Source organism: Eutrigla gurnardus (genome assembly GCF_963514095.1).
Source record: "Eutrigla gurnardus genome assembly, chromosome: 7".
Lineage (NCBI taxonomy): Eukaryota > Metazoa > Chordata > Actinopteri > Perciformes > Triglidae > Eutrigla > Eutrigla gurnardus.
The window spans coordinates 25,479,669-25,506,275 of NC_139921.1; the positions used below are offsets into that span (position 1 = coordinate 25,479,669).

At 48.8% G+C, this 26,607-nt stretch overlaps 1 protein-coding gene across 3 annotated transcripts; it reads left to right on the top strand.

Moving 5' to 3' along the window:
- The first annotated feature begins 722 nt into the window (after positions 1-722).
- hectd1 (HECT domain containing 1) lies at positions 723-26,576 on the top strand. Of its 3 annotated transcripts, none has more exons than XM_084013007.1 (44): positions 723-936; positions 4,973-5,147; positions 5,645-5,794; positions 5,885-6,119; positions 6,991-7,218; positions 7,303-7,584; positions 7,659-7,929; positions 8,338-8,414; positions 8,531-8,629; positions 8,773-8,887; positions 8,996-9,170; positions 9,341-9,479; positions 9,761-9,931; positions 10,240-10,462; positions 10,562-10,825; positions 10,923-11,134; positions 11,218-11,364; positions 11,461-11,555; positions 11,943-12,048; positions 12,130-12,264; positions 12,357-12,496; positions 12,646-12,858; positions 13,560-13,670; positions 13,802-13,968; positions 14,593-14,769; positions 16,584-17,576; positions 19,461-19,682; positions 19,933-20,066; positions 20,184-20,340; positions 20,431-20,501; positions 20,738-20,889; positions 20,998-21,052; positions 21,236-21,467; positions 21,824-21,906; positions 21,987-22,114; positions 22,804-23,005; positions 23,492-23,629; positions 23,710-24,194; positions 24,329-24,487; positions 24,760-24,838; positions 24,933-25,026; positions 25,266-25,416; positions 25,511-25,655; positions 25,759-26,576. In XM_084013007.1, the coding sequence occupies exons 3-44, from the start codon at positions 5,655-5,657 to the stop codon at positions 25,894-25,896; spliced, it is 7,740 nt and encodes a 2,579-aa protein (XP_083869133.1). In that variant the 5' UTR covers positions 723-936; positions 4,973-5,147; positions 5,645-5,654; the 3' UTR covers positions 25,897-26,576. The 3 variants fall into 3 exon arrangements, with proteins under 3 accessions (XP_083869133.1, XP_083869135.1, XP_083869134.1); XM_084013008.1 differs by having other exon boundaries at positions 724-936; positions 16,734-17,576; XM_084013009.1 differs by lacking the exon at positions 19,461-19,682.
- Positions 26,577-26,607: the final 31 nt, after the last annotated feature.

The following is a 26,607-nucleotide window of genomic DNA, read 5'->3' on the forward strand; positions in this document are numbered from 1 at the left end:
CACATCAGGACTGACGGTTGAATAATACAATCTTATAACTGTTACATCATTTATTTGGTTCATTTTGAAATGAAACTCAGTAAATTTGATAACTGTACATTTTTCTTTCTTGATCTCATAATCTGACCAATTCATTTTTTATTTATTACACAGAAGGGCACAGGCATATTAATTTTATATTAAATGACTTGAAGTTTACTTAAGTATTTTAATGTTCTGCTACTTTATATTTCCACTCCATCTCAGAGGGAAATATTGTACTTTTGACTGGACTGTATTTGTCTGACTATTGTAGTTACATTGTACACATAGAAACGTATAATGCAGCACTTTAATACATACTACAGAAGTATACAAAGCAACGAGAAACAGCAACACATTGACGAACATTAAAACGCTCATATATTGTAGATATAAAAACAGGATAATATAGGAAAAGAAGAAGCAGAAGAACACATTTAGAATATTGCCAAGTTTGTTTTCACATACAAGGAATAACATTGATGCACCGTAATATATTTGAAATTGTATAATTAGTGCAGAATGTTGCAAAACTATTTGTGCAAATCTAAAACTTTCACTTGAGTAACGTTTATAATTCAGTACGACTCCCACCACTGATGAAAATCGAACAAAAACAACAAAAAATAATGTAAACGTTGTGGTAATCCGTATTTCCGAGCCCCAGACTAGCACCTGAACGCACCAAGAGCCGTCTGCTGCTCGGCTCTCCATTTCGGTCCGCTGTGTTCTGTTTATCGCCTTGCCGTCCACTCTGACCTTTTACACCAGTTCCGAAGAAAATGGGAATGCGTTAATTCAACCCCGCGGCATCAGCGATACACACACAGCGCCTCGGCCGTCCGTTGGATCGGGAGAGATCTGAAACCGCGCCGTCGCCGCTGAGAGTCTGCGTGCCGATAAAAGAAAAACACGGTGAGTGGCTTCATCCCGCAGGTAAAGAAGCGAAGCCCGGGCCGCCGCCGCTCGTGGTGCTCCGTCCGCCGCGGCTGTGCCGCGGCCTGTCGGTCCTCCCGGAACTCGAGCCCCGCGGCTCGCGTCTGCTGTCGGAGGCCTCGGTTACAGCTAGCTCACAAAGTGAGACATTAAACGTGTAAAAACGCACACATTCGTGGTAACATTTGTGTGTGTTGGTGAGACTGTTCAGCAGCGGCGGTTTCCTGTCGGTAATATAATTATCACAAAAAACACCCCCGAGGACGATGCTATTACTCCAGCTAACGTTAGCATTTAGAGCAGCTAAGTGCGGTGCTAGCCGGCTGACATCAACATCATTCTCTTTGCCTTTTTAATTTACTTCTTTGCTGGATAACACACCAGCGTGTGTTTTCGTCTAACGACGTTGTGATTTACGGTTGTTTGTGTGTGTGACATTTCCTCGTAGTTACAGTGTGTTTTACCGGCCTGACAACATCGTAGATCCTAATTGAAGCTAACAGCTAGCGTACTGCTTAGGGAGCTGGTAGAGCTAAAAGCCCGTGTAGTCGGTTGGACAGCTCGCCGGGGGGCTTAACGTCGCCAGCGACGCGTCCCCCTGCTTCTATCCGCTTATGTTGCTGTGTCTGACGGAATAATTAGGCTCCTTATGTCCCCGCAGACATGATGAAACTTCGGGGTCACGCAGCTAGCTTTGTTGCATACGGACCGTGTCGTCACGTCCACTGTTTACTCGCGTTTGTGACATTGTGCAAGTTTTGAAGTCCCAAACAAAGGAGGTTTGTTGGAGTTGGAGTGGGTCGTGGAGACGGGGTCCCGACCTCCACCAGGCCTCGTGTCACAGTTCACACAGCGGCTGCTGATCGCTGAGACTCCGGGGGCCAACCTCGGGGGTCTCCGGGAGAATTTCAGGGACACACTCATGAAATCATACAATAATCCACTTTAATGTGAAAGTAGTCTTTGATGAGGCGCACTTCATTGTTTTGGTGAGAAAATAATATTTTGTATGTATGTAGCAGATTGTTTTGAGTTGCAATCAGGGTTCGTATAGGGGTGCTGGAAATCCTTGAAACACTTGAATTTGAGTGGTGTTTTCAAGGTTTGAAAAGGGCTTGAATTTGCAGTAAAGTGCTTCGAATATATGATCTATGTGATGACATATATGCTCTTACAGAGGATAGAAGATCTCCATATTTGAGGGACCGAAAAACAGCATTTTCTGACATTTCTGCATGAAAAATGACTTGATGATGAACAGATGATGAAAATAGTTGGTGATTATATTTCTGTGGATCTGTTAGTGGAATTAGTTTTCCTTTCATTTGTGGTCCTTCTGTAAAAAGCTGTCTCCAAACATCATGTTGGTTGTTTAGAGGACAATAACATCTCATTTAATGTGATGAACAAGTGACATAAGTCGACTGAATACTGAAGATTGGATACAATAATAAGTAGACAGAATACTGAGGATTGGACACAAATATGTAGTTATATTTTTCTGAGTGTGATAAGCAGAGAGCGGCTCGAGAAAACCTGCTTCACCCAGCGTCCTTTTGTTTGTTTGTTCTGAGCTTTTTCCAGTTTAAAAAGCTCTGGTGATGTCACTCCAGAACATGGAGGCGGAGCTTGTTTGGGCTTCATCAGACAGAAACCATCACAGTGGAGACGGAGATGCCCGTCAGAGGAGCAGATCGGACTCCGAGTATTGAACTCGTATCACTGTACCAGTTTCCCCAACGGAGCATCTGTCAGATCGAGGAGACAAGTGATCAAACGAAGTGTGAGGGGTCGACCGATACGGATAATTACTAATCTAGGAGACTGATAACCGATATTTGAAACCGGTATTCGTCTGCAGTTTTTTAAAAAAAAAACACAAAACATTGTTGAAATTCCTTTTAAGCATCTGTTTAATTCACATTGAACCAACAAACAAATAAAAAAGTTCCCTGAAGTTTTATAAAGTAACAATGAAGAAAATTCCGAGCAGAGAGTCGTGACTGCGGTTGAATCAGAGCCTAAGTAGCACATTTTAAAATTAAATTATCAGCAAATCTGCTTAAAAAATGACAGAAGAACCATAAAAATGCTGAATAATCATCTGAGCACTAAAACAACAAAGGCCAAGCAAATAGATAATAAAAAGCAAAGGGGCTATAATAGTCTGTCATACAACAGTGGGTGGAGTATTGTCAGGATACTGTTGCCATAGAAACAATGAAGCAGCACCCTGCAGACACCTTTCTGCCACGTGGACACGGACTAATAGATCGAGCTCTCAAAGTGAATTTTAAAAATGTGCAAAAGAATAGGGTGGACATTCTTGTATTTTGTCATTTTGCAATATTTTATTGCAGGAAAATAAAGAGAAGATATTGCAAAGTGGGTTTTTGTTCAAGTCTGGTGCAGCGTAACCGGAGGCAGCAGCCAGATGTCTGAGAAGCCTCGGGGTTGTGGAACGATGGGAGAAGAAACTGTGGATGGCTGAGGAGAGGATGAACAAGCACGTGAAAACGGGACAATAAATATAATATTCTATAAATCCTGTTTACTTTTACCTCAACGGCGTTGAAATCCAGACCGAACGTCTACGAAAACCCAGAAGGATCATCTGCAACATGTATTCATTTAATCAAATTAATAAAAAAAAAAAAAAACGAAGGAGGAGGAAGAGGAAGAGGAGGATTAATCTACTGATAAGAGGATCTGTCCTCGGCCTGTTTCTAGACGGACTCACAGACAGACCGGCCACTTGGCTTCAAATTAGATGCTAATCAACTTAGAATCGGACTCCCAGCATGCCGTGCTGCACTGCTACGCCACCCAACAGGGCTGCTTGCCTCCACCTGGTTATTAACATTGAGGTGCAGTAGGTCAACTCAAATTAGGGTTGGTACAGGGTTTGAAAGGTGCTTGGATTTAGAATAAAGGTATAGAAATGTGTGTTCTATGTGATGACATCTATGATAGAACAGAGAAAAGAAGATCTCCATATTTGAGGGACTGAAAACAGCATTTTCTGACATTTCTTTATGAAAAATGACTTATGATGATGAACAGATGATGAAAATAATTAGTGATTATATTTCTGTGGATCTGTTAATGGAATTCGTTTTCCTTTCATTTGTGGTCCTTCTGTAAAAAGCTGTCTCCAAACATCATGTTGGTTGTTTAGAGGACAATAACATCTCATTTAATGTGATGAACAAGTGACATAATAAGTAGACTGAATACTGAGGATTGGATTGATACAAAGATGGAGTTTACCACAGCTGGAAGGTGCTGGAAAAGCATGGAAATGCACCTTGAAATGCTCGAAAAATGCTTGAATCTGACTTTGGAGAAGGTGTAGGAACCCTGAAAAATGCATCCATTATTTGTTTTGAAAATTGGCAAATATTCGTTGTCTCCAGGTCTCGGCGTATTAAACTTAATATCTTTTGAGTTTTAGACAGTTTTAGACAGTTGAACCAAACACGGCCGTAAATGATGTCGTTAATGACGTCGTGCCATCGCTACGTTGGTTTCAGGGATGTAAACGGGACATTTAGGAGCATGATTTACGACCTGTATGTGAACCAATGGAGCTGTTGGAGAAGGAGTTCATGTTCCCATGGCGACAACAAAGAGATCAATTAGCTGAGCAGATCGTCTCCCTCCTCACAGACACGAGCTGCCGCCTGGATGGTTTTCCTGCTGCCGGCCTGTTCGTTGTTGTTTTATTAGCTCAGACCACCTGGACACGGTCTGGGTAGGCCTCCGTCTGGCAGCAACGTAAATCCTACCTGAACAGCTTTGGACTGATACACTTACACAATTATACACTTGCTTTCACAAACACGTTGCAGTTGTTTGAGTCCATATTAATGTTGTGTGTTGTTATTAAACCTCCTCTCTACTTCTGCCCTACAGTCACTAACTCCTCCTTTCATTTGAACTCCTCGGGGCGATGAAGTCTCGCTCTTCCTCTGGTGTCCCTTCACTAAAAGTCTCTGTTGTTTTGTCTTTGCAGCTGAAGCGACTACATGTCCCAGAAGCCCCTGCGGGAGTGAGCGACGTCTTCTTCTCCTCCTCGTCCGTGTTTTCTCTCTGCCTCCCTCCGGTTGGTTGGATGAGTCCCAAACAGCGACAGAACTGTGAGCAGTGATTGGGCGCTGAGCCAGACCGGGCAGCCAACGGGGAGCCAGGTGAGAGGTCAGGTGATGACGACCATGTGAAGGAACCAGAGACTGTCTGTGGTCCCCCAGAGGTCTAGATAATAGCTCACATTAGTCCAGAGACCAGACCAGACTATGTGGAGGGACCAGAGACTGTCTGTGGTCCCCCAGAGGTCTAGATAGTAGCTCACATTAGTCCAGAGACCAGACCAGACTATGTGGAGGAACCAGAGACTGTCTGTGGTCCCCCAGAGGTCTAGATAGTAGCTCACATTAGTCCAGAGACCAGACCAGACTATGTGGAGGAACCAGAGACTGTCTGTGGTCCCCCAGAGGTCTAGATACAGTACTATTGGCCGGTTTAATAAGGAACATTATATGATATGTAATTGGGGGTCTCTATGGTCCTTGGCCTGAAAACTTGTGATCTCGTGAATGTACTTAAGAACAAGGCAGGCCCAGTGCCTGCTGGGATTTTTTGAACCTGGGGTGTCCAGAGTGAATGATGTGTGTTGCGGTCCCTGCAGGCTCGCCATCATGGCCGACGTGGACCCAGACACCCTGCTGGAGTGGCTGCAGATGGGGCAGGGCGATGAGCGGGACATGCAGCTCATCGCCCTGGAGCAGCTCTGCATGCTGCTGCTCATGTCCGACAACGTGGACCGCTGCTTCGAGACGTGAGTTCTGTCTGTCTGTGTGTCTGCCTGCCTGGCTGTCTGTCTGTCTGCCTGTCTAATGCTGGCTCCCCCCACCTCTCTGTCCTCCAGCTGTCCCCCTCGGACGTTCCTCCCGGCTCTCTGTAAGATCTTCCTGGACGAGAGCGCCCCGGACAACGTGCTGGAGGTCACGGCCCGAGCCATCACCTACTACCTGGACGTGTCGGCAGAGTGCACCCGGAGGATCGTGGGCGTGGACGGGGCCATCAAGGCGCTGTGCAACCGCCTGGTGGTGGTGGAGCTCAACAACAGGACCAGCAGAGACCTGGCCGAGCAGTGTGTGAAGGTAGGAGGGCGGCCATCTTTGTTCTGGACATGCCAGACGTTATTTACTTTGTCTGAAAGTGACGACACTCATGCTCTTTATCCAGGGTTGTTACGGGTGCTGGAAATCCTTATATTATATGGCAGATAACAGGAGGTTAACTGAGGCTAACTACTGATCCAAGATCAGCCTGCTCCTCTGTTTGTTGTGTTCTTGACGTAAACCGCAAGCAGGAGGCTTCCAACCATGTGATTCCAGTTTATTAATACGCATCACAGGATCTCTTTCATTCAGCCCACATGTTTCAGGTGTGGTTGGATCTTCTCTTTTTTACACATAATGGTGCACACTGAATAGCTGAGGTCGCTTGTTTGTGTCTTTTTAAATGTCTGTGCTGTTTTTAGATCCGCTGTGGAGAGGAGTTAATTAGAATGAATTTATTCTTTTCGTCTATGAAATGCCAACGAAACAGAACTGAGATCAGCTGGAAGAAAGTCAGATCTGGGTTTAATATACCGCTATAGTTCCTGGACGTCCGGTCGGTCCCCCAGTCCGTCCCCCTGTCCGTCCCCCGGTTGGAGACTATGTTGATATAGGAAAGTGTGACACGTGGTGAATTTAACTTCAGAGAGTCGTCCTGTTGGACAGTTTTAAAAGCTGCATCCGAGGACCGAACGCGTCCCAGCAGCCGAGACAAGGGCGTCCGGCCTCAAAGATGCGTTTGAATGCAGCCCAGATGTGTGGCTCACTTCTCCTGGTTCAGAGGATCCAACTGATGGATCTTTAATGGCCCAACATATCCCAAGATTCATTGCAGGCTGGTGACGATTGAGTTTTGGTATGGGACACCGCTAACGTGTGTGTGTTGCGCGTATGTGTGTGTGACACCTAGGTGCTGGAGCTGATCTGCACCAGGGAGTCCGGCGCCGTGTTCGAGGCCGGCGGTCTCAACTGTGTGCTGAGCTTCATCAGGGACAGCGGCCACCTGGTCCACAAAGACACGCTGCACTCGGCGATGGCCGTGGTGTCCCGGCTCTGCAGCAAGATGGAGCCGCAGGACTCGAGTCTGGAGACCTGCGTGGAGTCCCTGTCCAGCCTCCTCAAACATGAAGACCACCAGGTACAGGGGGGCCGGACTGCTTCTGTGCTCCAGCAGCCGGGTCCCTCTGCAGAACTAACGCTTCCTGTCTCCCCCCCACCCCAGGTGTCGGACGGCGCTCTGCGCTGCTTCGCCTCTCTGGCCGACAGGTTCACCCGCCGCGGCGTGGACCCCGCCCCTTTAGCCAAACACGGGCTGACGGAAGAGCTGCTGTCCCGCATGGCGGCGGCTGGCGGCACGGTGTCAGGCCCCGCCTCTTCCTGTAAGCCCGGCCGGACCTCCACCGGCGCCGCCCCCTCCGCTCCGGACTCCAAACTGAGCAACCAGGTGTCGACCATCGTCAGCCTGCTGTCCACGCTGTGCCGAGGGTCGCCGCTCGTCACACATGTGAGTCCAGGACAGGAAACCACTGTGTGGTGTTGTTGTTGTTGTTAACCCTAACGTTGGGTTCCGGTCTGCAGGACCTGCTGCGTTCGGCCCTGCCCGACTCCATGGAGTCCGCCCTGGGAGGAGACGAGCGCTGCGTGCTGGACACCATGCGGCTGGTGGACCTCCTGCTTGTCCTCCTGTTCGAGGGGCGGAAGGCCCTACCCAAGTCCACGGCGGGGTCCACGGGTCGGATCCCCGGCCTGCGACGCCTGGACAGTTCTGGGGAGAGATCCCACCGACAGCTCATCGACTGTATCCGCAGCAAGGACACGGACGCCCTGATCGACGCCATCGACACCGGAGGTGAGAACGCCGCTGACGCGCTGCGATACAGAGACACGGAGAGGAAGGATTCCCTCCGTATCCCAACACAGTCATAGAGCTCTCTGGACTCCTCTATAAATGATTGCACGACACTTGCATATTTGTGCACTTGTTCATGGTCTCTGAATGACAAGGAACCAGAATTAGAACTACTAGTACATTTCTTAATTTTGATTAATCAACCACATGATTAGACCATTTGATGGAGAAGAAAATGGTTATGCAGAAAAAATGAATACAGAAAACATGGGATTTGGGGAAAAATAAAAGGCTTTCCTAAGACCCTCCAGACTCTGTTTGGGAGACACTTCCACCTCATTCAAGCTACACGTTGTCGCTGCCGTCGTGTTGTAAAGGTTGTTCTTGTCTCCCGTCTCTCTGTTGCAGCGTTTGAGGTGAACTTCATGGACGACGTTGGACAAACGCTTCTCAACTGGGCTTCGGCTTTCGGCACGCAGGAAATGGTAAAGAATAGAAATGAGAGTAAAATAAGGGTTAGTTTAGGTGAACGTTTCACGCAGTCTGACAACGACGGACCTGCTCTCACACCTCTAACCATGAATCACTGCTGCTCTTCCAGGTGGAGTTTCTCTGTGAGAGGGGGGCGGACGTCAACAGAGGTCAGAGGTCATCTTCACTACACTACGCTGCCTGTTTTGGTCGCCCTCAAGTAGCCAAGGTAACACACAGCACTTTAAACTGACAAATACAGGAAGGACAGGAAAAACTCACTGACTGTGTGAATGAACAGCTTTGTGATATCACTGCCACACCTGGAGCTGGTAGATCTGACTAATAACGTGTGTGTCTGTGTGTGTGTAGACTCTGCTGCGTCACGGAGCAAACCCCGACCTGAGAGATGAGGACGGGAAAACTCCTCTGGACAAGGCCAGGGAGAGAGGACACAGTGAGGTGGTGGCTATACTGCAGTCCCCTGGTTAGTACACACACTACTACTACTACTACTACTGCTGCTGCTGCTGCTAATACTAGTACTCCTCCTCCTCCTAGTCTGAGGTAACAAGGAGCTGCTTGTGTGTTGCAGGAGACTGGATGTGTCCGGTGAACAAGGGCGACGACAAGAAGAAGAAGGACGTGAACAAGGAGGAGGAGGAGAGCAGCGAGCCCAAAGGAGACCCAGAAATGGCTCCCATCTACCTGAGGAGACTTCTGCCTGTTTTTGCACAAACCTTTCAGCAAACCATGCTGCCTTCTATAAGGTATACACCTCTTTTGATTGCATGTTTTGGGAATATAAATCACAGAACAGAGACGGGAACAATGGGAACAGACACAACCACAAGTCTTTTTCTTTGTTGAAAGTATTGAAGATGATAAATGACTATTCCTGATGAGGTGTGTGTTTGTTTCTATGGTGTGTGTTCTTTAGGAAAGCCAGTCTGGCTCTGATCAGGAAGATGGTTCACTACAGCAGCGAAGTCCTGCTGAAGGAGGTGTGTGACAGCGAGACGGGACACAACCTTCCCACTGTGCTGGTGGAGATTACTGCTACTGTCCTGGACCAGGAGGTACGTACACACACACACACACACACACACACACACACACACACACACACACACACACACACACACACACACACACAAACACACACACATACACAGAGCAACATAAATCCAGATGCCATTTCTGCTGCAGGAACACATCGGAACACACACAAGATATTTATTCTGATATAATGGGGGGACACCGGAAGGGGCGGGACTTGACCTCTGTAGGGATAATTTACGGAGGTCGAGACTTGTCGTCATGGCTACGATAGACCTGACCCGTGTCTCTTGTGTCCCAGGACGATGACGACGGTCACCTCCTGGCCCTGCAGATCATCAGAGATCTGGTGGATAAAGGTGGAGACGTTTTCCTCGACCAGCTGGCTCGACTGGGAGTCATCAACAAGGTGTCCACTCTGGCTGGACCGGCGTCCGACGACGAGAACGAGGACGAAGCCAAACCGGAGAAGGTGTGGGTGGGTGTGGGTGTGGGTGGGTGTGTGTGGGGCTGGCTAACTTCTAGTCCCTTCTCGTCCTTTTTTTATTCATGTTTAAAACTTCAAAACACTGATTAAGCACTTTTGATGCCAAAGGAGGAATATAAAATAGATTTACATTAAAAATCAAATCAAATATATTTTTTTATTATGAACGTATTTATTTTTCTTTTTTTATATTTATTTTAATCATTAATTTATTTTTAAAAGACAATGAAAATGATGTGTATATGTTGTGCTGTATAATGTACTCCAATTCAATGAGTTGGTTCCTCCTGCAGGAGGAGGAGGTGCAGGAGGACGCAAGGGAGATCCAGCAGGGGAAGCCGTACCACTGGAAAGACTGGTCCATCATCAGAGGAAGGGACTGTCTCTACATCTGGTCGGATGCTGCAGCGCTGGAGCTCTCCAACGGCTCCAATGGCTGGTTCAGGTTCATCCTGGACGGGAAGCTGGCCACCATGTACTCCAGCGGGAGTCCAGAGGGGGGGTCGGACAGCTCGGGTACAGACCGCTGACCGCCAACACTCTTACTGGGTTTCTTTGTTTGCTCCCACCCATCTCACCCCCTCCTCCTCCTCCTCCTCCTCTCTCCTTGTGCAGAGTCTCGCAGTGAGTTCCTGGAGAAGCTGCAGCGTGCCAGGAGTCAGGTGAAACCGGTCACCGCCAGTCAGCCCATCCTGTCCAGTGTGGGTTCCACGAAGCTGACGGTGGGTAACTGGTCTCTGACCTGCCTCAAGGAAGGAGAGATCGCCATCCACAACTCAGACGGACAGCAGGCCACCATCCTGAAGGAAGACCTGCCGGGCTTCGTCTTTGAGTCCAACAGAGGAACCAAACATTCATTCACCGCCGAGACCTCGCTGGGTGAGAGAGACGGTCACCTGGTGAGACAGCCCGATGTGTTCCTGCACCAGAACTGGCATCTGAATTTATGTTGCCGTGTGTGTGTGTGCTCGTTCAGGCTCGGAGTTTGTGACGGGCTGGACGGGGAAGCGAGGCAGGAAGCTGAAGTCGAAGCTGGAGAAGACGAAGCAGAAGGTGAAGAGCATGGCGAGGGAGCTGTACGACGATCACTTCAAAGCTGTGGAGAGCATGCCCAGAGGAGTGGTGGTCACCCTGAGGAACATCTCCACGCAGCTGGAGTCGGCCTGGGAGCTGCACACCAACAGACAGGTACACAAACACACACACTTCCATAACCCTGGAGGGACCAGGACTCTGGACCAGGACTCATTAAAGCCTTGTTTTGTGCTCAGTGTATTGAAGGGGAGAACACGTGGAGGGACCTCATGAAAACGGCTCTGGAGAACCTGATCGTAGTTCTGAAGGATGAAAACACAATCTCTCCGTATGAGATGTGTAGCAGTGGCCTGGTCCAGGCTCTGTTCACTGTCCTCAATAATGTAAGTTTGGTTATTTGATCACACTGACAGGATGGAAGCGTCCTTAGAGAAGTTGATGTTTGGATGTAACGTGAGCCTTTGTGTCCGACTGTGCAGAGTGTTGAACTGGACCTGAAACATGATTGTAAGCCTTTAATGGAGAGGATCAATGTCTTCAAGGCGGCTTTCAGCGAGAATGAAGACGATGAAAGGTAAAACACCAGCTGCCATCTTCCCATCCTGACCCTAAAGCCCCTTCACACCCACGAACCCAGAGTCAATCTTTCATGTGGTATCATTGCAGACAAAGTCGCTGCAATGCAAATGTTTATATATTCAAATATTAGAGAGAGAAATTCTGTTGACGTCTCTAAGTCAGTGTAGAGATCGTCCTCCTGTCGTCACTGAATCCTAATAGGAGGAACCAAATGTTGTCCCCCGGAGGTCTACGATAGTAGCTCACATTAGTCCAGAGATGGCATGAGACTGACTTCCAGGGTCTGTGGATGGACTGTGGGTGTGAAGGGGCTTTAATAAAGGATATCTGTTCTTGTCTCAAACTATCAGATTGAACTTGAACTGTGTTTGTGTTCCTGCAGCCGACCAGCTGTTGCCTTAATCCGTAAACTGATAGCTGTTCTGGAGTCAATAGAACGTCTACCTCTGCACCTGTACGACACTCCAGGATCCTCATACAACCTGCAGGTGAGTCGCACCGTGGTCTGGTTCCTTGCCTGTTCCGGAAGGGGGGAAACTCGAACTGAATGGTGTGTTTGTGCTCGCCAGATCTTGACGAGGAGGTTGCGGTTCCGTCTGGAGCGAGCACCCGGTGAGACCGCTCTGATCGACCGGACCGGTCGCATGTTGAAGATGGAGCCGCTCGCCACCGTGGAGTCTCTGGAGCAGTACCTGCTGAAGATGGTGAGCACGAAACCCAGCCTCCAGTGAGACTGAAAGAAAACCCTCACCTCTACTCATGGTTCGGTTTTAACCTGTCCTTCCTCTTCCCCCAGGTGGCGAAGCAGTGGTACGACTTTGAGCGTTCATCCTTTGTCTTCGTGAGAAAGCTGAGGGAAGGACAGACCTTCACGTTCAGACACCAACACGACTTTGACGAGAATGGAATCATCTACTGGGTCGGAACCAACGCCAAGTAAGAGCAGAGGCTCCAAAACGCCAAACTATAAATCCTTATTTAATTGGCTCCACATGTCTCATGCTACATGTGCAAAACCTATGGAGCATTGACACCGCTGGCCCTTAATTAAAATTCTTATCTAATCACTCCTCATTCCTTCTCAGGACGGCCTATGAGTGGGTAAACCCTGCTGCTTATGGCCTGGTGGTGGTGACATCATCAGAAGGACGTAACCTTCCCTATGGACGGTTGGAAGACATCTTGAGTCGGGATAGCTCCGCCCTCAACTGCCACACCAATGACGACAAGAACGCCTGGTTCGCTGTCGACCTCGGTCTCTGGGTCATTCCCTCAGCGTACACCCTGAGACACGCCAGGTAATAGACCTAACACACCCTGAGACACGCCAGGTAATAGACCTAACACACCCTGAGACACGCCAGGTAATAGACCCAACACACCCTGAGACACGCCAGGTAATAGACCCAACACACCCTGAGACACGCCAGGTAATAGACCCAACACACCCTGAGACACGCCAGGTAATAGACCCAACACACCCTTAGACACATCAGGTAATACACCTAACACACACCCTGAGACACCAGGTAATACACCTAACACACACCCTGAGACACCAGGTAATACACCTAACACACACCCTGAGACACCAGGTAATACACCTAACACACACCCTGAGACACCAGGTAATACACCTAACACACACCCTGAGACACACCAGGTAATAGACCTAACACACCCTTAGACACATCAGGTAATACACCTAACACACACCCTGAGACACGCCAGGTAATAGACCCAACACACACCCTGAGACACGCCAGGTAATAGACCTAACACACCTTGAGACACGCCAGGTAATAGACCTAACACACCCTTAGACACGCCAGGTAATAGACCTAACACACCCTGAGACACACCAGGTAATAGACCCAACACACACCCTGAGACACGCCAGGTAATAGACCTAACACACCCTGAGACACACCAGGTAATACACCTAACACACACCCTGAGACACCCCAGGTAATTCTCTTAACTCTCTCTCCTCCTGTAGGGGTTATGGCCGCTCTGCGTTGAGGAACTGGGTGTTTCAGGTGTCGAAGGACGGCCAGAATTGGACGACCCTCTACACCCACGTAGACGACTGCAGCCTCAACGAACCGGGGTACGACTTTCCTCTTGGTGCCAAGAAACTGATCAATTAATCAACTTTGGTCTTCAATTTTATCTGCAAAATTATAATCAGTGGGAGAAATGAATCCTCCAAATAAATGGAGAAAATATGTCTTGTCTCAGATCTACGGCAACATGGCCTCTGGATCCGTCCAAAGAGGAGAAGCAGGGCTGGAGACACATCCGGATCAAACAGATGGGGAAGAATGCCAGCGGTCAGACTCACTACCTGTCTCTGTCGGGACTCGAGCTGTACGGCACGGTCACCGCCGTCTGTGAGGACCAGCTCGGTAAGGCCACCACTTCTTGTCTGCCATCAGACCTCACAACAGGGGCCCCCGTGTACACCTGTACCAGGGGTATCGCCCAATTTGATCGGTTTCCATGCAAAAGAAAATTGTTTTGCATTGTCCTGACGTCGCTAAATCCTAAATGGAGGAACCAAATGTTGTCTCCTGTGTTTGTGGTCCCCCAGAGGCCTACGATAGTAGCTCACATTAGTCCAGAGACCAGACCAGACTATGTGGAGAACCCAGAGTCTGTCTGTGGTCCAAACAACAAGGTCTCTGCTGTATTTATGTCTAGATGACCTTATTTGGAGTGTTGATGGAGCAGCTACAATGCTAGTGTAGCCTAGCACCCATCAGTGATTAGATGTACAGGCGGGGACAACATGCATACTTACTTAACTTTCTGTAACTTCAGTGTCGCCCAAATGTTGGGAACTTGAGTGCAGATGTTCACAAAATAATTTCTTTCTCAGAGTAAACGGTGGAACATTTTAAAATCAAGATCAGATGAAACGTTTAACGCTGGCGTCTTGTGCTCAAACTACGTCACCTCTCTATCAGATGATCAGACGATCCCTCGTCGGTTAAATGTTTGATACCAACCTATCCGTCCTCCTCTCTCAGGTAAAGCTGTGAAGGAGGCGGAGGCCAACCTACGGCGCCAGCGCCGCCTGTTTCGCTCCCAGGTGATGAAGTACATCGTCCCGGGGGCACGGGTGGTCCGCGGCATCGACTGGAAGTGGCGTGACCAGGACGGCAACCCGGCCGGCGAGGGCACGGTCACCGGAGAGGCTCACAACGGTAAGACGCATCTTTCATCCGGCGGCTTCAGGGGATCAAACCAGACGGCTCATTAATCTTCTTGTGTCAAGGTTCTGTTAACGGAGTCAGTACGCCGAGGCGGCACTCCGGGAGAAGATTTGAAAACTGGTATTTGTTGTTGTCGGTTGTCTAACGCCTCAGTAGTTTTAATATGACACACAGTCAAGAACGTGGGCACACGTGTAGGTTTACCTGCTGCTGGTTCACAAGTCTTCCCACAGTCACATCCATGTTTCTAGGATCCGTGTCATCAGCAGGTTCCCGTCAGAAGAACATTTCTGCATTAACCCTTTTCTCCCTGAACTTCTCCTCCCATGACCTTTAACATGACCTCTGGGTCATGTGATGGAAACCTCACATCCATCTGTGTTGGCGCCGGCGGTCGTATTTCCAATCAGCTGAATCATCGATTCCACTTTAATTGAGTCGGGAGGATATATTTAATTGTGGCTGTTAGCAATAATAATTGCGGAGGAGAGCTCTTTTCTTAGCCTATCTCTAGCCGATGCTACGTCCACGGTTGGTTTTGTCAGCAGTTGTGGGCGGAGCCTGCAGTGACTGACTGAACTATACACAGAGGAGTTATTGGGCCTTGTGTTGGACTATCTGTCATACTTGTATTTTGGGAGATTTGTCTCCTCCATTTTCTGAGAAGCTGAGAGGTTTCTAACTTGTAACACGTCGACGGCGTGCTGCTGTCTCGCAGTCGTAGTGACTCTTTAACCGACCAACAGTCGCAGAATGTCACCTGGACGGTCGCTGTTGAGAAGTAAAAGTTGTGATTTTTGCCGATGCAGGAAATAACAAACGCCTTCCTTCCTCCTCCTCCTTCCTCCTCTTCGCCTCTCGCTCCTCTCGTTGGGTGTTTCTGTGTTTTTGCTCGGATCCGATGTCGATTATCATTTAAAAATCACACACCAGGATTATTATTGTTTCCCAGTTTAATTTCTTTCCTTGTGCCTTTTGAAGCTTTTTTGCATTTGCCAGAAATATTTTCTACTTCGGCTTTGATTGTCATTCTCTGTGACCGTCTTCATATTTTTTCTCTCTCATCGAGCCACCTGGACCTGAATCCTCTAGTGGAGTTTATTTTAAAACGTGTCGACAGATTCATCTTTAAAGCAGAACTATCCAGACAGGCAATGTTAATATATGTTAACAGATTAATATACCGATACAGATTCATATATTTCATATTCATCTAATACTTGACTATATCAGATAAAGATATATAGATACTAGATATTTGACCAGTGAAATGAAAAACAGGGTCCTGGTTTCATTGTGACTTTAAAGTGCAGCGTTCTGGTCCAGTGTGGAGACTGTTAGCTACTTCTCTGCTGTCTGTCTCTCTGGCTCTATCTGTCTCTCTCTATATATCTATCTATCTCTCTGTCTGTCTGTCTCTCTTTGTCACTCCCTCTGTCCGTCTGTCTCTCCCTCCCTCTGTCCGTCTCACTCCCTCTCTTTCCCTCTGTTCCTCCCTCTGTCTGTCTCTCTCCCTCTGCCTGTCTCTCCCTCCCTTCATCTGTCTGTCTCCGTCTGTCTCTCTGTCTCCCTCTCTGTCTGTCTCTCTCTGTCTGTCTGTCTCTCTCTGTCTGTCTCTCTCCCTATGCCTGTCTCTCCCTCTCTCCCTCAGTCTATTTCTGTCTCTCCCTCTGTCTGTCTCCCTCCCTCCCTCTGTCTCTCCCTCCCTCCCTCTGCCTGTCTGTCTATCCTTGTCTGTCTCTGTCTCTCTGCCGGGTCTCTGACATCCATCCGTGCGTCTCCCTCCTATCTCTCTGTCCATCCAGGCTGGATTGATGTAACCTGGGATGCCGGCGGCTCTAACTCTTACCGTATGGGCGCTGAAGGGAAGTTTGACCTCAAGCTTGCTCCAGGGTACGACCCTGAGTCGGCTGCCACAGCGCCGTCACCCAAACCTGTCTCATCCACTGTTTCAGGCCCCGCCTCCTCCACGGTGGGACCCTCTGTGACTCCGGCGGCCAGCGGCGGCACCGCCACCACCACCTCCTCGTCGTCCTCCTCCACCTCCTCCTCCTCGCAGCAGCAGTCGTGGAGCAGCCTGGTGAAAAATAACTGTCCCGACAAGGGCGGGGCCACGTCGTTTGGCGGGGCCGGCTCCTCCAGCAGGAAGGGCAGCAGCAGCTCCGTCTGCAGCGTGGCTTCCTCCTCGGACATCAGCCTGAGCTCCTCCGCCGGACTGCCGGGCATGGGGGGTCTGCGCCTGGAGAGGAGGGCCGAGGGGCTGCTGCTAGACCAGGGCTCGGGGGTGGGGGGGGTCACGGGGGTCGGGGTCGGCCCTGACGGACACCAGCACGAGCCCATCGTTGTGCTGTCCTCCGCGGCGGAGGGCGGGTCTGGCTCAGCGTCCAGCACTGGCACACTCACCGCCGACACGCCCGTTGCCCCCGGCGATGAGGCCAGGAACAAGGACTCGTCCACGGACCCGGCGACGGCGATCTCCATGGGGCTGGTGAGCGTGAGCTCCCCCGATGTCAGCTCCGTGTCGGAGTCGTCCAGCAAGGACGCGCCGTCCCAGAGGCCTCTCTGCTCGGCGGCCAACGCCCGGCTGTCCGTCAGCTCCCTGCTGGCCGCCGGCGCCCCCATGAGCTCCAGCGCCAGCGTGCCCAACCTGTCGTCACGCGAGGCCAGCCTCATGGAGTCCTTCGTCCGCCGTGCCCCCAACATGTCACGCACCAATGCCACCAACAACATGAACCTGAGCCGCAGCAGCAGCGACAACAACACCAACACGCTGGGCAGGAACGTCATGAGCACCGCCAGTGAGTACTACTACACTATACTAGTACACTATACTAGTACACAACAACACCAACACGCTGGGCAGGAACGTCATGAGCACCGCCAGTGAGTACTACTACACTATACTAGTACACAACAACACCAACACACTGGGCAGGAACGTCATGAGCACCGCCAGTGAGTACTACTACACTATACTAGTACACTATACTAGTACACTATACTAGTACACAACAACACCAACACGCTGGGCAGGGTTACGGTGAAGACCAGGACACCAGGAACCATGACTAAGCATCAGGGAGAGTTAACACTAGGGGTGTGATGAGATCTCGTGCCACCAGATATCGCGAGATTAAAGTCGACGATATTTCTCGTTGTGTTAACAATCTGTCTCGCGAGATTTGTGAGCTATACATAGCTGAGGTTTTACAGACAGCTGTTACTGACTGTGAGCTTAAAAAACCCAACCACGGCATCGCTTATTGTTACCGACAATGCGCGTAATATGGACGTGACCGTGAGCGACGCGGGATTGAAGTCGCACATCTGTTTTGCGCACACTATAAATCTTGCAACCCAAGCTGGCCTCGGTTTTTCCCCGCGTTGCTCGTTTGCTCGGGCGGGTGAGACGTGTGACTGCTTTTTTTCATCGTAGTTCAGCGGCTACCGCGGTGAAAATGTCCAAGCAGAAACGGCTACAATTACCATCACACAAGTTAATGACGGGCACGTTGGATATGCTGGCTCGTTACCTTGAGCAGCAAGCTGCCATAGCAGCAGCTCTCACCAGCCCAGAGATAAGACTCCCGAAGCATTGATACACTTGACAGCTGCGATGTCAGAGATGCTGAAGATGCTGTAGTTGCAGCATGTTGTTCATGACATACTTGGTCAGGCTCCGTTTGCACTATTTGCACCCTGTATTGACAAAGTAGAACTTTGATTTGGTTTTGCACATATTTACACTTGGGAAAAAGAAATATTTTCTTTTCTTTTATAAATTTTAGTTTCAGTTTAAATTTGTGAAAGAAGAAGTTTATTAAAAGATCATGCTTACATCATGCATGTAAAGAGTTATAATAAAATATTTCAAAATGCATGTGCAACTCTGTTAAATTAAAGTCTGTTAGTCCAGTCATATATTTTGTCATTGTAGTTTTCTTAAAATCTCGTCTCGTCTCGTTCTCGTGAACCCAATATCGTGTCTCGTCTCGTGAGCTGAGTGTATCGTCACACCCCTAGTTAACACTGAATGGATGATTGCTAAAAAAATATATTCATGGATGGAATTGTATTAAAAGTTCCTAAAAATAACAGGAAAAGTCATAATAATAATAATATTTTTCTATCGTCCTGTATTCTGGTTTAAAGACTAGTTGATCTGGTTATTTTCTCCTTTTTGTGAGTTTAAATTTCAGATTTTCACTCTTGATAATTTTGTAGTTTGTTACAAAGATGAAGAAGCTCGGCCAAAACTACGATATTAAAAATATTAATAATAATAATAATAATAACTGACCAATGTAACTGTCGTCTGGCACCCGAGTGAAGTGAAACGTGTTAACAATAATAACTTTAAATCACGCTGCCATGCATTTCTCCCCGGTAATAAATCTGTTAATTGTCCACTTAATGAGCTGTTTAAGTCGGGTTGTTGTTCTGCATTAAAAAGAATAGGAAGTTAAATCAACAAGCTTCTTTTGAGTCTGCTTGTTTTGGACAGAAGTGAGATTCTTTATCCCATCTGAGCGTCCTCCGGCCAATCAGCAGCTGTTTCAAAGTCAGCTGACTGATCTTAACAAGCTTCACCTGGTGCTGCTTTTGTCTCTTTGGCTTGTGACAAACTAACCGGCCCGCGTTTGTTTGTTTGTTTGTTTGTTTGTTTGTTTGTTTGTTTGCAGCTTCTCCTCTCATGGGCGCTCAGAGCTTTCCTAACCTCACCACCACAGGCACCACCTCCACCGTTACCATGTCAACCTCCATAGTAACCAGCAGCAATAACGTAGCCACGGCCACCACGGGTCTGTCTGTGGGCCAGTTGCTAAGCAACACGCTGACCACCAGCCTGACGTCCACGTCCAGCGAGAGTGACACGGGCCAGGAGGCCGAGTTCTCTCTCTATGGTTGGTGACCACACACACACACACACACACACACACACACACAGCCTGCTTCAGCTAACCTGCCGTCTAACTCTCTGACATCACATCAGAGCCAATTAGCAGCTCAAACATCACGTTGTTTATTCATACTTTATTTTCTGCTTCTCTACATGAAAACTCGGGACACACCGATACTGTGTTCATGTACTTGTAGTTGTAATACTACTTGTTTTTGTGTCTCTCCCTCCCTCCCTCTTTTAACATCCTGCAGACTTCCTGGACAGCTGTCGTGCCAACACGCTATTGGCTGAGCTGGACGACGAGGAGGACCTCCCCGAGCCCGACGACGACGATGACGAGAACGAAGACGACAATCAGGAGGACCAGGAGTACGAGGAGGTCCTGGTAATAGACCCTTTTTTTTTTATTTGAGTTTTTTATTTATAATACTTGCCTGGCAGCATGAGCTGTGAGTAACAGGAAGTGATGTGTGTGTGTGTGTGTGTGGCGGCTGTCCCACAGGAGGAGGAGGAGTACGAGACCAAAGGAGGACGCAGGAGGACGTGGGACGACGACTTTGTCCTGAAGAGACAGTTCTCTGCTCTGGTCCCGGCCTTTGACCCCAGACCAGGAAGAACCAACGTCCAGCAGACCACCGACCTGGAGATCCCCCAGCCAGGTACAGACACACACACACACACACACACACACACACACACACACACCAGTGAGTCTTATAATGATGAACATGAAAACTTTCCTGTTTCAGGAACTCCTCGTTCAGAAGTTCAGGAGGAGGTGGAGTGTGCTCCTTCTCCTCATCTCTCTCTCACCCTGAAGGTAAGACGACCAGCATCACATGACCACAAAGTGGCTGAATTTATCAGGAAAATGTCGTTTGACCTTTTTTACTTTTTTATTTTCCCCACAAAAATGTCTTCGCATATTTTTGTAATATATTATAGAATGTCATAGAACGACATTTTAAGAAGTGTTTTTCGTGGACACACTTAGCTTTGTAAGATGTGAGGTTTCAAGAATGTTGATGGTGTCTGTGTGTGTGTGTGTGTGTCCAGGTGGCAGGTCTGGGTACGACACGGGAGGTGGAGCTTCCTCTCTCCAACTACAAGTCCACCATCTTCTACTACGTCCAGCGGCTGCTGCAGCTCTCCTGCAATGGAGCCGTGAAGACGGACAAACTGCGACGCATCTGGGAGCCCACATACACGTAAGAGAGGAAGGGAGGAGGCAGGGGGGAGGGAGGGAGGAGGCAGGGGGGAGGGAGGGAGGCCGGCAATGTGTCTGACCTTTCTGTTCTGTTTGTCTGGTCCTGCAGGATAATGTACCGAGAGCTGAAGGACGCAGAAAAAGAGAAGGAGAGCGGGAAGATGGTGAGTCAACACACGTCACTGCTGTCTCTACAGAAACTTGGAGACCAACACGAAATAATGAAAAGCATATGATTTAGGCATTATTGGAGTAAACAGAATCGGTCACATGACTCCTACAAGAAGTGAAACTCCTGAACTCCTCACTAGTCACACCTGAAGAAGCCTCCTCCTCTCCCCCTCTAGGACTTGTGTGAGCACAGTATCAGCATATCGGGGAGTCGCTCTGGTGGTCTGAGCCCCAGCTCGCTCTCAGCCAATCAGAGCAGTGAGATCCTGTGTGTTGCCCGGGAGATGGCGCAGGCGAAGGCGGGCTGCAGCCAGAACGCCTGCGGGGTGGAGGACGTCCTGCAGCTGCTGCGCATCCTCTACATTATCGGAGGAGACGGCACCTCCAACGCACGCACACTGCAGGAGGGTAGGGACACACACACACACACACACACAGACTGTTTACTGTTGTGGTTATATTAGAAAGTCTTACATTTTTGTTTACTTGTGGTTCAGTTTCTGTTCCAGTTATATTATATTATTTTTATAATAATATATATTATGTTCTTATTAGGATTTGCTGCCAAATTTGAACCTTTTTACCCTAAAAAAAAATTCCCACATTAAGACAACGAATCAGGTCTCTAGTTATCTATTAAAGAAGTAGAGAAATGTTCCCATTTTAGAACGGGAGTCCTGTGAAACCACAATAAATAAATAAAAAACCCAAATGTAAATAACTTCCAGTCGGCAGATTGAACTGTATTTGTTTTCCGTGTGCAGACTTTGACGAGCTGCAGTTCAACGCGTCTCCGGAGGAGTTCACCAGTAAGAAGATCACCACCAAGATCCTGCAGCAGATCGAGGTGAGTGGTGGAGACACTTCCTGTCTACGGAGCGTTGCCAGGCAGCACGTTGTTAATCTGACTGTTTCCTGGTTTCCCAGGAGCCTCTGGCTCTGGCCAGCAGCGCTCTGCCCGACTGGTGTGAACAGCTCACCTCCAAGTGCCCCTTCCTCATCCCCTTCGAGACCCGCCAGCTCTACTTCACCTGCACGGCGTTCGGAGCTTCCAGGTGAGTCTGAAGGGGGGCCGGAGGTCTGCCGTCTGGTGGTCTCGTGGTTTAGACTCGTCCCTGGTCCGATTTTTTTCTGTATTTCCTGTTATATATTTCTACCGTCACAAAGATATAATTAAAGATGAGAAATAAAAGATAAAACCCAAAGGTTAGATAAGACCTGGAAAATATATTGTTTAATTTGAATTTTCTTTTGATTTCAATTATAATAACAATTATTATTATTATTAATAATAATATTAATAATAATAATAATAATAATAATAATAACAACTTGAATTATTACTATTTGAGCATCAATTTTCAAGCTTAGGCACATATTAAATTATCTAAAGAATTTTTTAAAACCCCCAGAAATGATTTCACACAGATATTAGGAACATGTATATCGCGCTGCATTGAGCAAATACATAAACGGATGGATCAAAGAAATCCGTTCATATCTGTCCCTCCTTTAAAACAACCACATTTATAAACTAATACGATCATATAAAACAGATGGGAGACAAATAAAACAAACTAATGAATTCAAAACGAAAACATCACGTAAAAATACTAAAATGAGACGAAAACAAATATTTAATGATAGTAGAGTTAAAATAAACCTGTAATATGATGAGATGATGACCTCCCTGGACCTGGTCAGTCCAGACCTGTGACCTTGACCTCTGACCTTATGTCCGCAGGGCCATCGTGTGGCTCCAGAACCGGCGCGAGGCGACCATGGAGCGCTCTCGGCCGTCCACCACGGTGCGGCGGGACGACCCCGGCGAGTTCAGGGTGGGTCGGCTCAAACACGAGCGGGTCAAAGTGCCCCGAGGAGAAGCCATGATGGAGTGGGCGGAGTCCGTCATGCAGCTCCACGCCGACAGGAAGTCCGTGCTGGAGGTGAGGCCTCCGTCATACGTTTACCATCGTGTTTCTTTCCATAACACATTCACGTGCGATCATTAGATTGGCCCTAAAAGTTACTTTCTGTTAGGAAACAATGAAATTAAACTCAAGGTCCTCTTACTCACTTCTTCCGGAGCTTTCGATCGTATCAAACAGCAGATTTTACTCCGTTTGAAAGCGGATACTTTCTTTCCTTTTCTCTTTTCTAAATGAAGATTATTGTATCAATTATTCCAGTGCCTCGTGAATAGCTGCATGTTTTTTCTTGCATTATGATACTAGAAAAGCATCCTAGTACTATAAAAGCATCCTGGTTCTAGAAATGCATCCTGTTAGTAGAGAAGCATCCCGGTACTAGACCAGCATCCCGGTACTAGAGAAGCATCCCGGTATTAGAAATGCATCCCGGTCCTAGAGAAGCATCCTGGTACTAGACAAGCTGGAGTGTGTGTTGAGCAGATCTGTGTGTTGTGTGTCCAGGTGGAGTTTCAGGGGGAGGAGGGAACCGGTCTCGGTCCCACTCTGGAGTTTTACGCTCTGGTGGCGGCGGAGTTTCAGCGTACGTCACTGGGGATCTGGCTGTGTGACGACGACTTCCCCGACGACGAGTCCCGACAGGTGGGACACAACAACAGCTTCCTGTTCGTTTCAGGGGCCCAAACGGTTTCTTGTGATCTCACAAGGTCTCTGTGTTTCAGGTGGACCTGGGCGGCGGTCTGAAGCCTCCCGGTTTCTACGTGCAGCGCTCCTGCGGTCTGTTCCCGGCGCCGTTCCCTCAGGACAGCGAGGAGCTGGAGCGAATCACCAAGCTCTTCCACTTCCTGGGCGTCTTCTTGGCCAAGTGCATCCAGGACAACCGGCTGGTGGACCTGCCCGTCTCCCAGCCCTTCTTCAAGCTGCTCTGCATGGGGGACATCAAGTCCAACATGAGCAAGCTGCTGTACCAGAGCCGCAGCTCGCCGCAGGGTCACGACCCCGACAGGCCCCACTTGCAGCCCTTCCTGCTGCTGTCCGAGGTGCAGTCGGAGGCGTCCACCGAGGAGAGCCAGGAGACCTACTCTGTGGGCAGCTTCGACGAGGACTCCAAGTCCGAGTTCATCATGGACCCCCCAAAACCCAAACCGCCTGCCTGGTACCACGGCATCCTCACCTGGGACGACTTCCAGCTCGTCAACCCACACAGGTGAGACGGCATGGAGGACAGGTTTAGTCTACAGGTGTAGACTACAGGTGTACTACAGGTGTAGTCCCAACGTGTTTGATTGTTATCTTCTTGTCCTCCTCCTTCATCTTCTCCTCTTCCTTCTCCTCCTGCAGGGCGGGTTTCCTGAAGGAGGTGAAGGAGCTGGCTGTAAAGAGGAGGCAGATTCTGGCCAGTAAGAGTTTATCTGAAGATGAGAAGAACACTAGACTGCAGGACCTGATGCTGAGGAACCCGCTGGGCTCCGGACCCCCCCTCAGCGTCGAGGACCTCGGGTAAACCCCTTTCCTGATCCTGATCCTGATCCCCTTTCCTGGGTGTCCACTTTAAATGCACGACGTCCAGTGTCAACTTTTATATACTTCTACAGCGTTCATTGTCAACTTTTATATACTTCTATAGCGTTCATTGTCAACTTTTATATACTTCTATAGCGTTCATTGTCAACTTTTTTGGTCCAAGACGTTGTAGAAACCAGTCATGTTGCTGTGACTGACGTTGCTGTGACTGACGTTGCTGTGACTGACGTTGCCTCTCGTCTCCTCAGGTTGAACTTCCAGTTCTGTCCGTCCTCCAAGGTTCACGGCTTCTCAGCTGTGGATCTGAAGACAAACGGAGACGACGAGGTAAAAACACACCTGAAGTAGACCATGTGATCTGTAGATGGGTGACCATGTGATCTGTAGATGTGACCATGTGATCTTTGAATGTGATCTGTAGATGGTGACCATGGAGAATGCGGAGGAGTACGTGGAGTTGATGTTTGACTTCTGTATGCACACCGGCATCCAGAAACAGATGGAGGCCTTCAGAGGTAAACACGCCATGAGCCTCACTGGTTCCTGTGCGTCGCCGTCGGCATGACGAAAAGAAACTGGCTGTTTTTCTATGAAAAATCCAGATCAGATCAGCTGACAAGATCCTCCTCCTCTTGTTTCCTTTCCTTGTATCCACTCCTCCCCCTCTTGTTTCCTCCTTTCTTCTTTGTTTCCTCTCCTCATCTTTTTGTTTCCTCCTCCTCTTCTTGTTTCCTCCTCTTCTTCTCCTCCTCAGAGGGATTCAATCGAGTGTTTCCGATGGAGAAGTTGAGCTCCTTCAGTCATAAGGAGGTTCAGATGATCCTCTGCGGCAACCAATCACCATCCTGGACTGCTGATGACATCATCAACTACACAGAACCAAAGCTGGGTTACACCAGAGACAGGTACGTCTCCACAGACAGGTGGAGGTACGTTTCCACAAACGGGTGGAGGTGCGTTGTGTCTCTCCGTGTGACCTTTGACCTCCTGTGCTTCCAGCCCCGGCTTCCTGCGCTTCGTGCGAGTCCTGTGTGGGATGTCGTCTGACGAGAGGAAGGCGTTCCTGCAGTTCACCACCGGCTGCTCCACGCTGCCCCCTGGTGGCCTCGCCAACCTGCACCCCCGCCTCACCATCGTCAGGAAGGTAGGAACGCACTCTTCTCCTGTTGGCTGACACATCCATGTGGAGGTGGAGCTTGTCTTGTGTCCTGCGCTGTGATTGGCTGACGCCTGTGATTGGTCTGCAGGTGGATGCCACCGACTCCAGCTACCCGTCAGTCAACACCTGCGTTCACTACCTGAAGCTTCCGGAGTATTCCTCCGAGGACATCATGAGGGAGCGTCTGCTCGCCGCCACCATGGAGAAAGGCTTCCACCTCAACTGACCTCCACCACCACACTGAGCATGCTCCTTAAGTCCCGCCCCCAGCCCACCCCACCCCCAACCCAGCAGCGTGATTGATCAGACGGCCAATCACAACCAGCTGACTGACTGCTGGAGGAGGAGGAGGATTTATGTTGCAGACTTAAATGAACCCTTCGTCTCCTTCCTCCTCCGTGTGTGTGTGTGTGTGTGTGTGTGTGTGTGTGTGTGTGTGTGTGTGTGTGTGTGTGTGTGTGTGTGTGTGTGTGTGTGTGTGTGTGTGTGTGTGTGTGTGTGTGTGTGTGTGTGTGTGTGTGTGTGTGTGTGTGTGTGTGTGTGTGTGTGTGTGTGTGTGTGTGTGTGTGTGTGTGTGTGTGTGTGTACCCTCCTCCTCCTCAGTTTAGTGCCTGTTTGACTCGTAGCTTGTCTCCTCCTCCTCTTTTATTATTTTATGGCTTTTTGTTTCCGTGTGCGACCGGTTGTTTTTTTTTTTTGGGTTGCCTGTGAGCGGCTGTAGAGGTCAGAGGTCAGAAGTGACCTGTGAGGCTGCTGGTTGAAGACGCTCTCCTTCTTGTATTTTCTTTGTATATTATTATAAACATTTATTTAACTCAAGTTGCAGTTTGAGGTAAAACAGATATTTTCAAATGTGTATGCTCCAAAAAAAATAATCATTAAAATGTTTGCAAAGTATGAAGTAAAGATGGAGTCATGTGGTCTGTTTTGGTGGACC

Coding starts and splice junctions, on each gene's coding strand:
- hectd1 (XM_084013007.1), top strand. CDS start 5,655: ATGGCCGACGTGGACCCAGACACCCTGCTGGAGTGGCTGCAGATGGGG. Junction 7,219..7,302: donor TCAAACATGAAGACCACCAG/GTACAGGGGGGC, acceptor CCCCCACCCCAG/GTGTCGGACGGCGCTCTGCG. Junction 7,585..7,658: donor GGTCGCCGCTCGTCACACAT/GTGAGTCCAGGA, acceptor TCCGGTCTGCAG/GACCTGCTGCGTTCGGCCCT.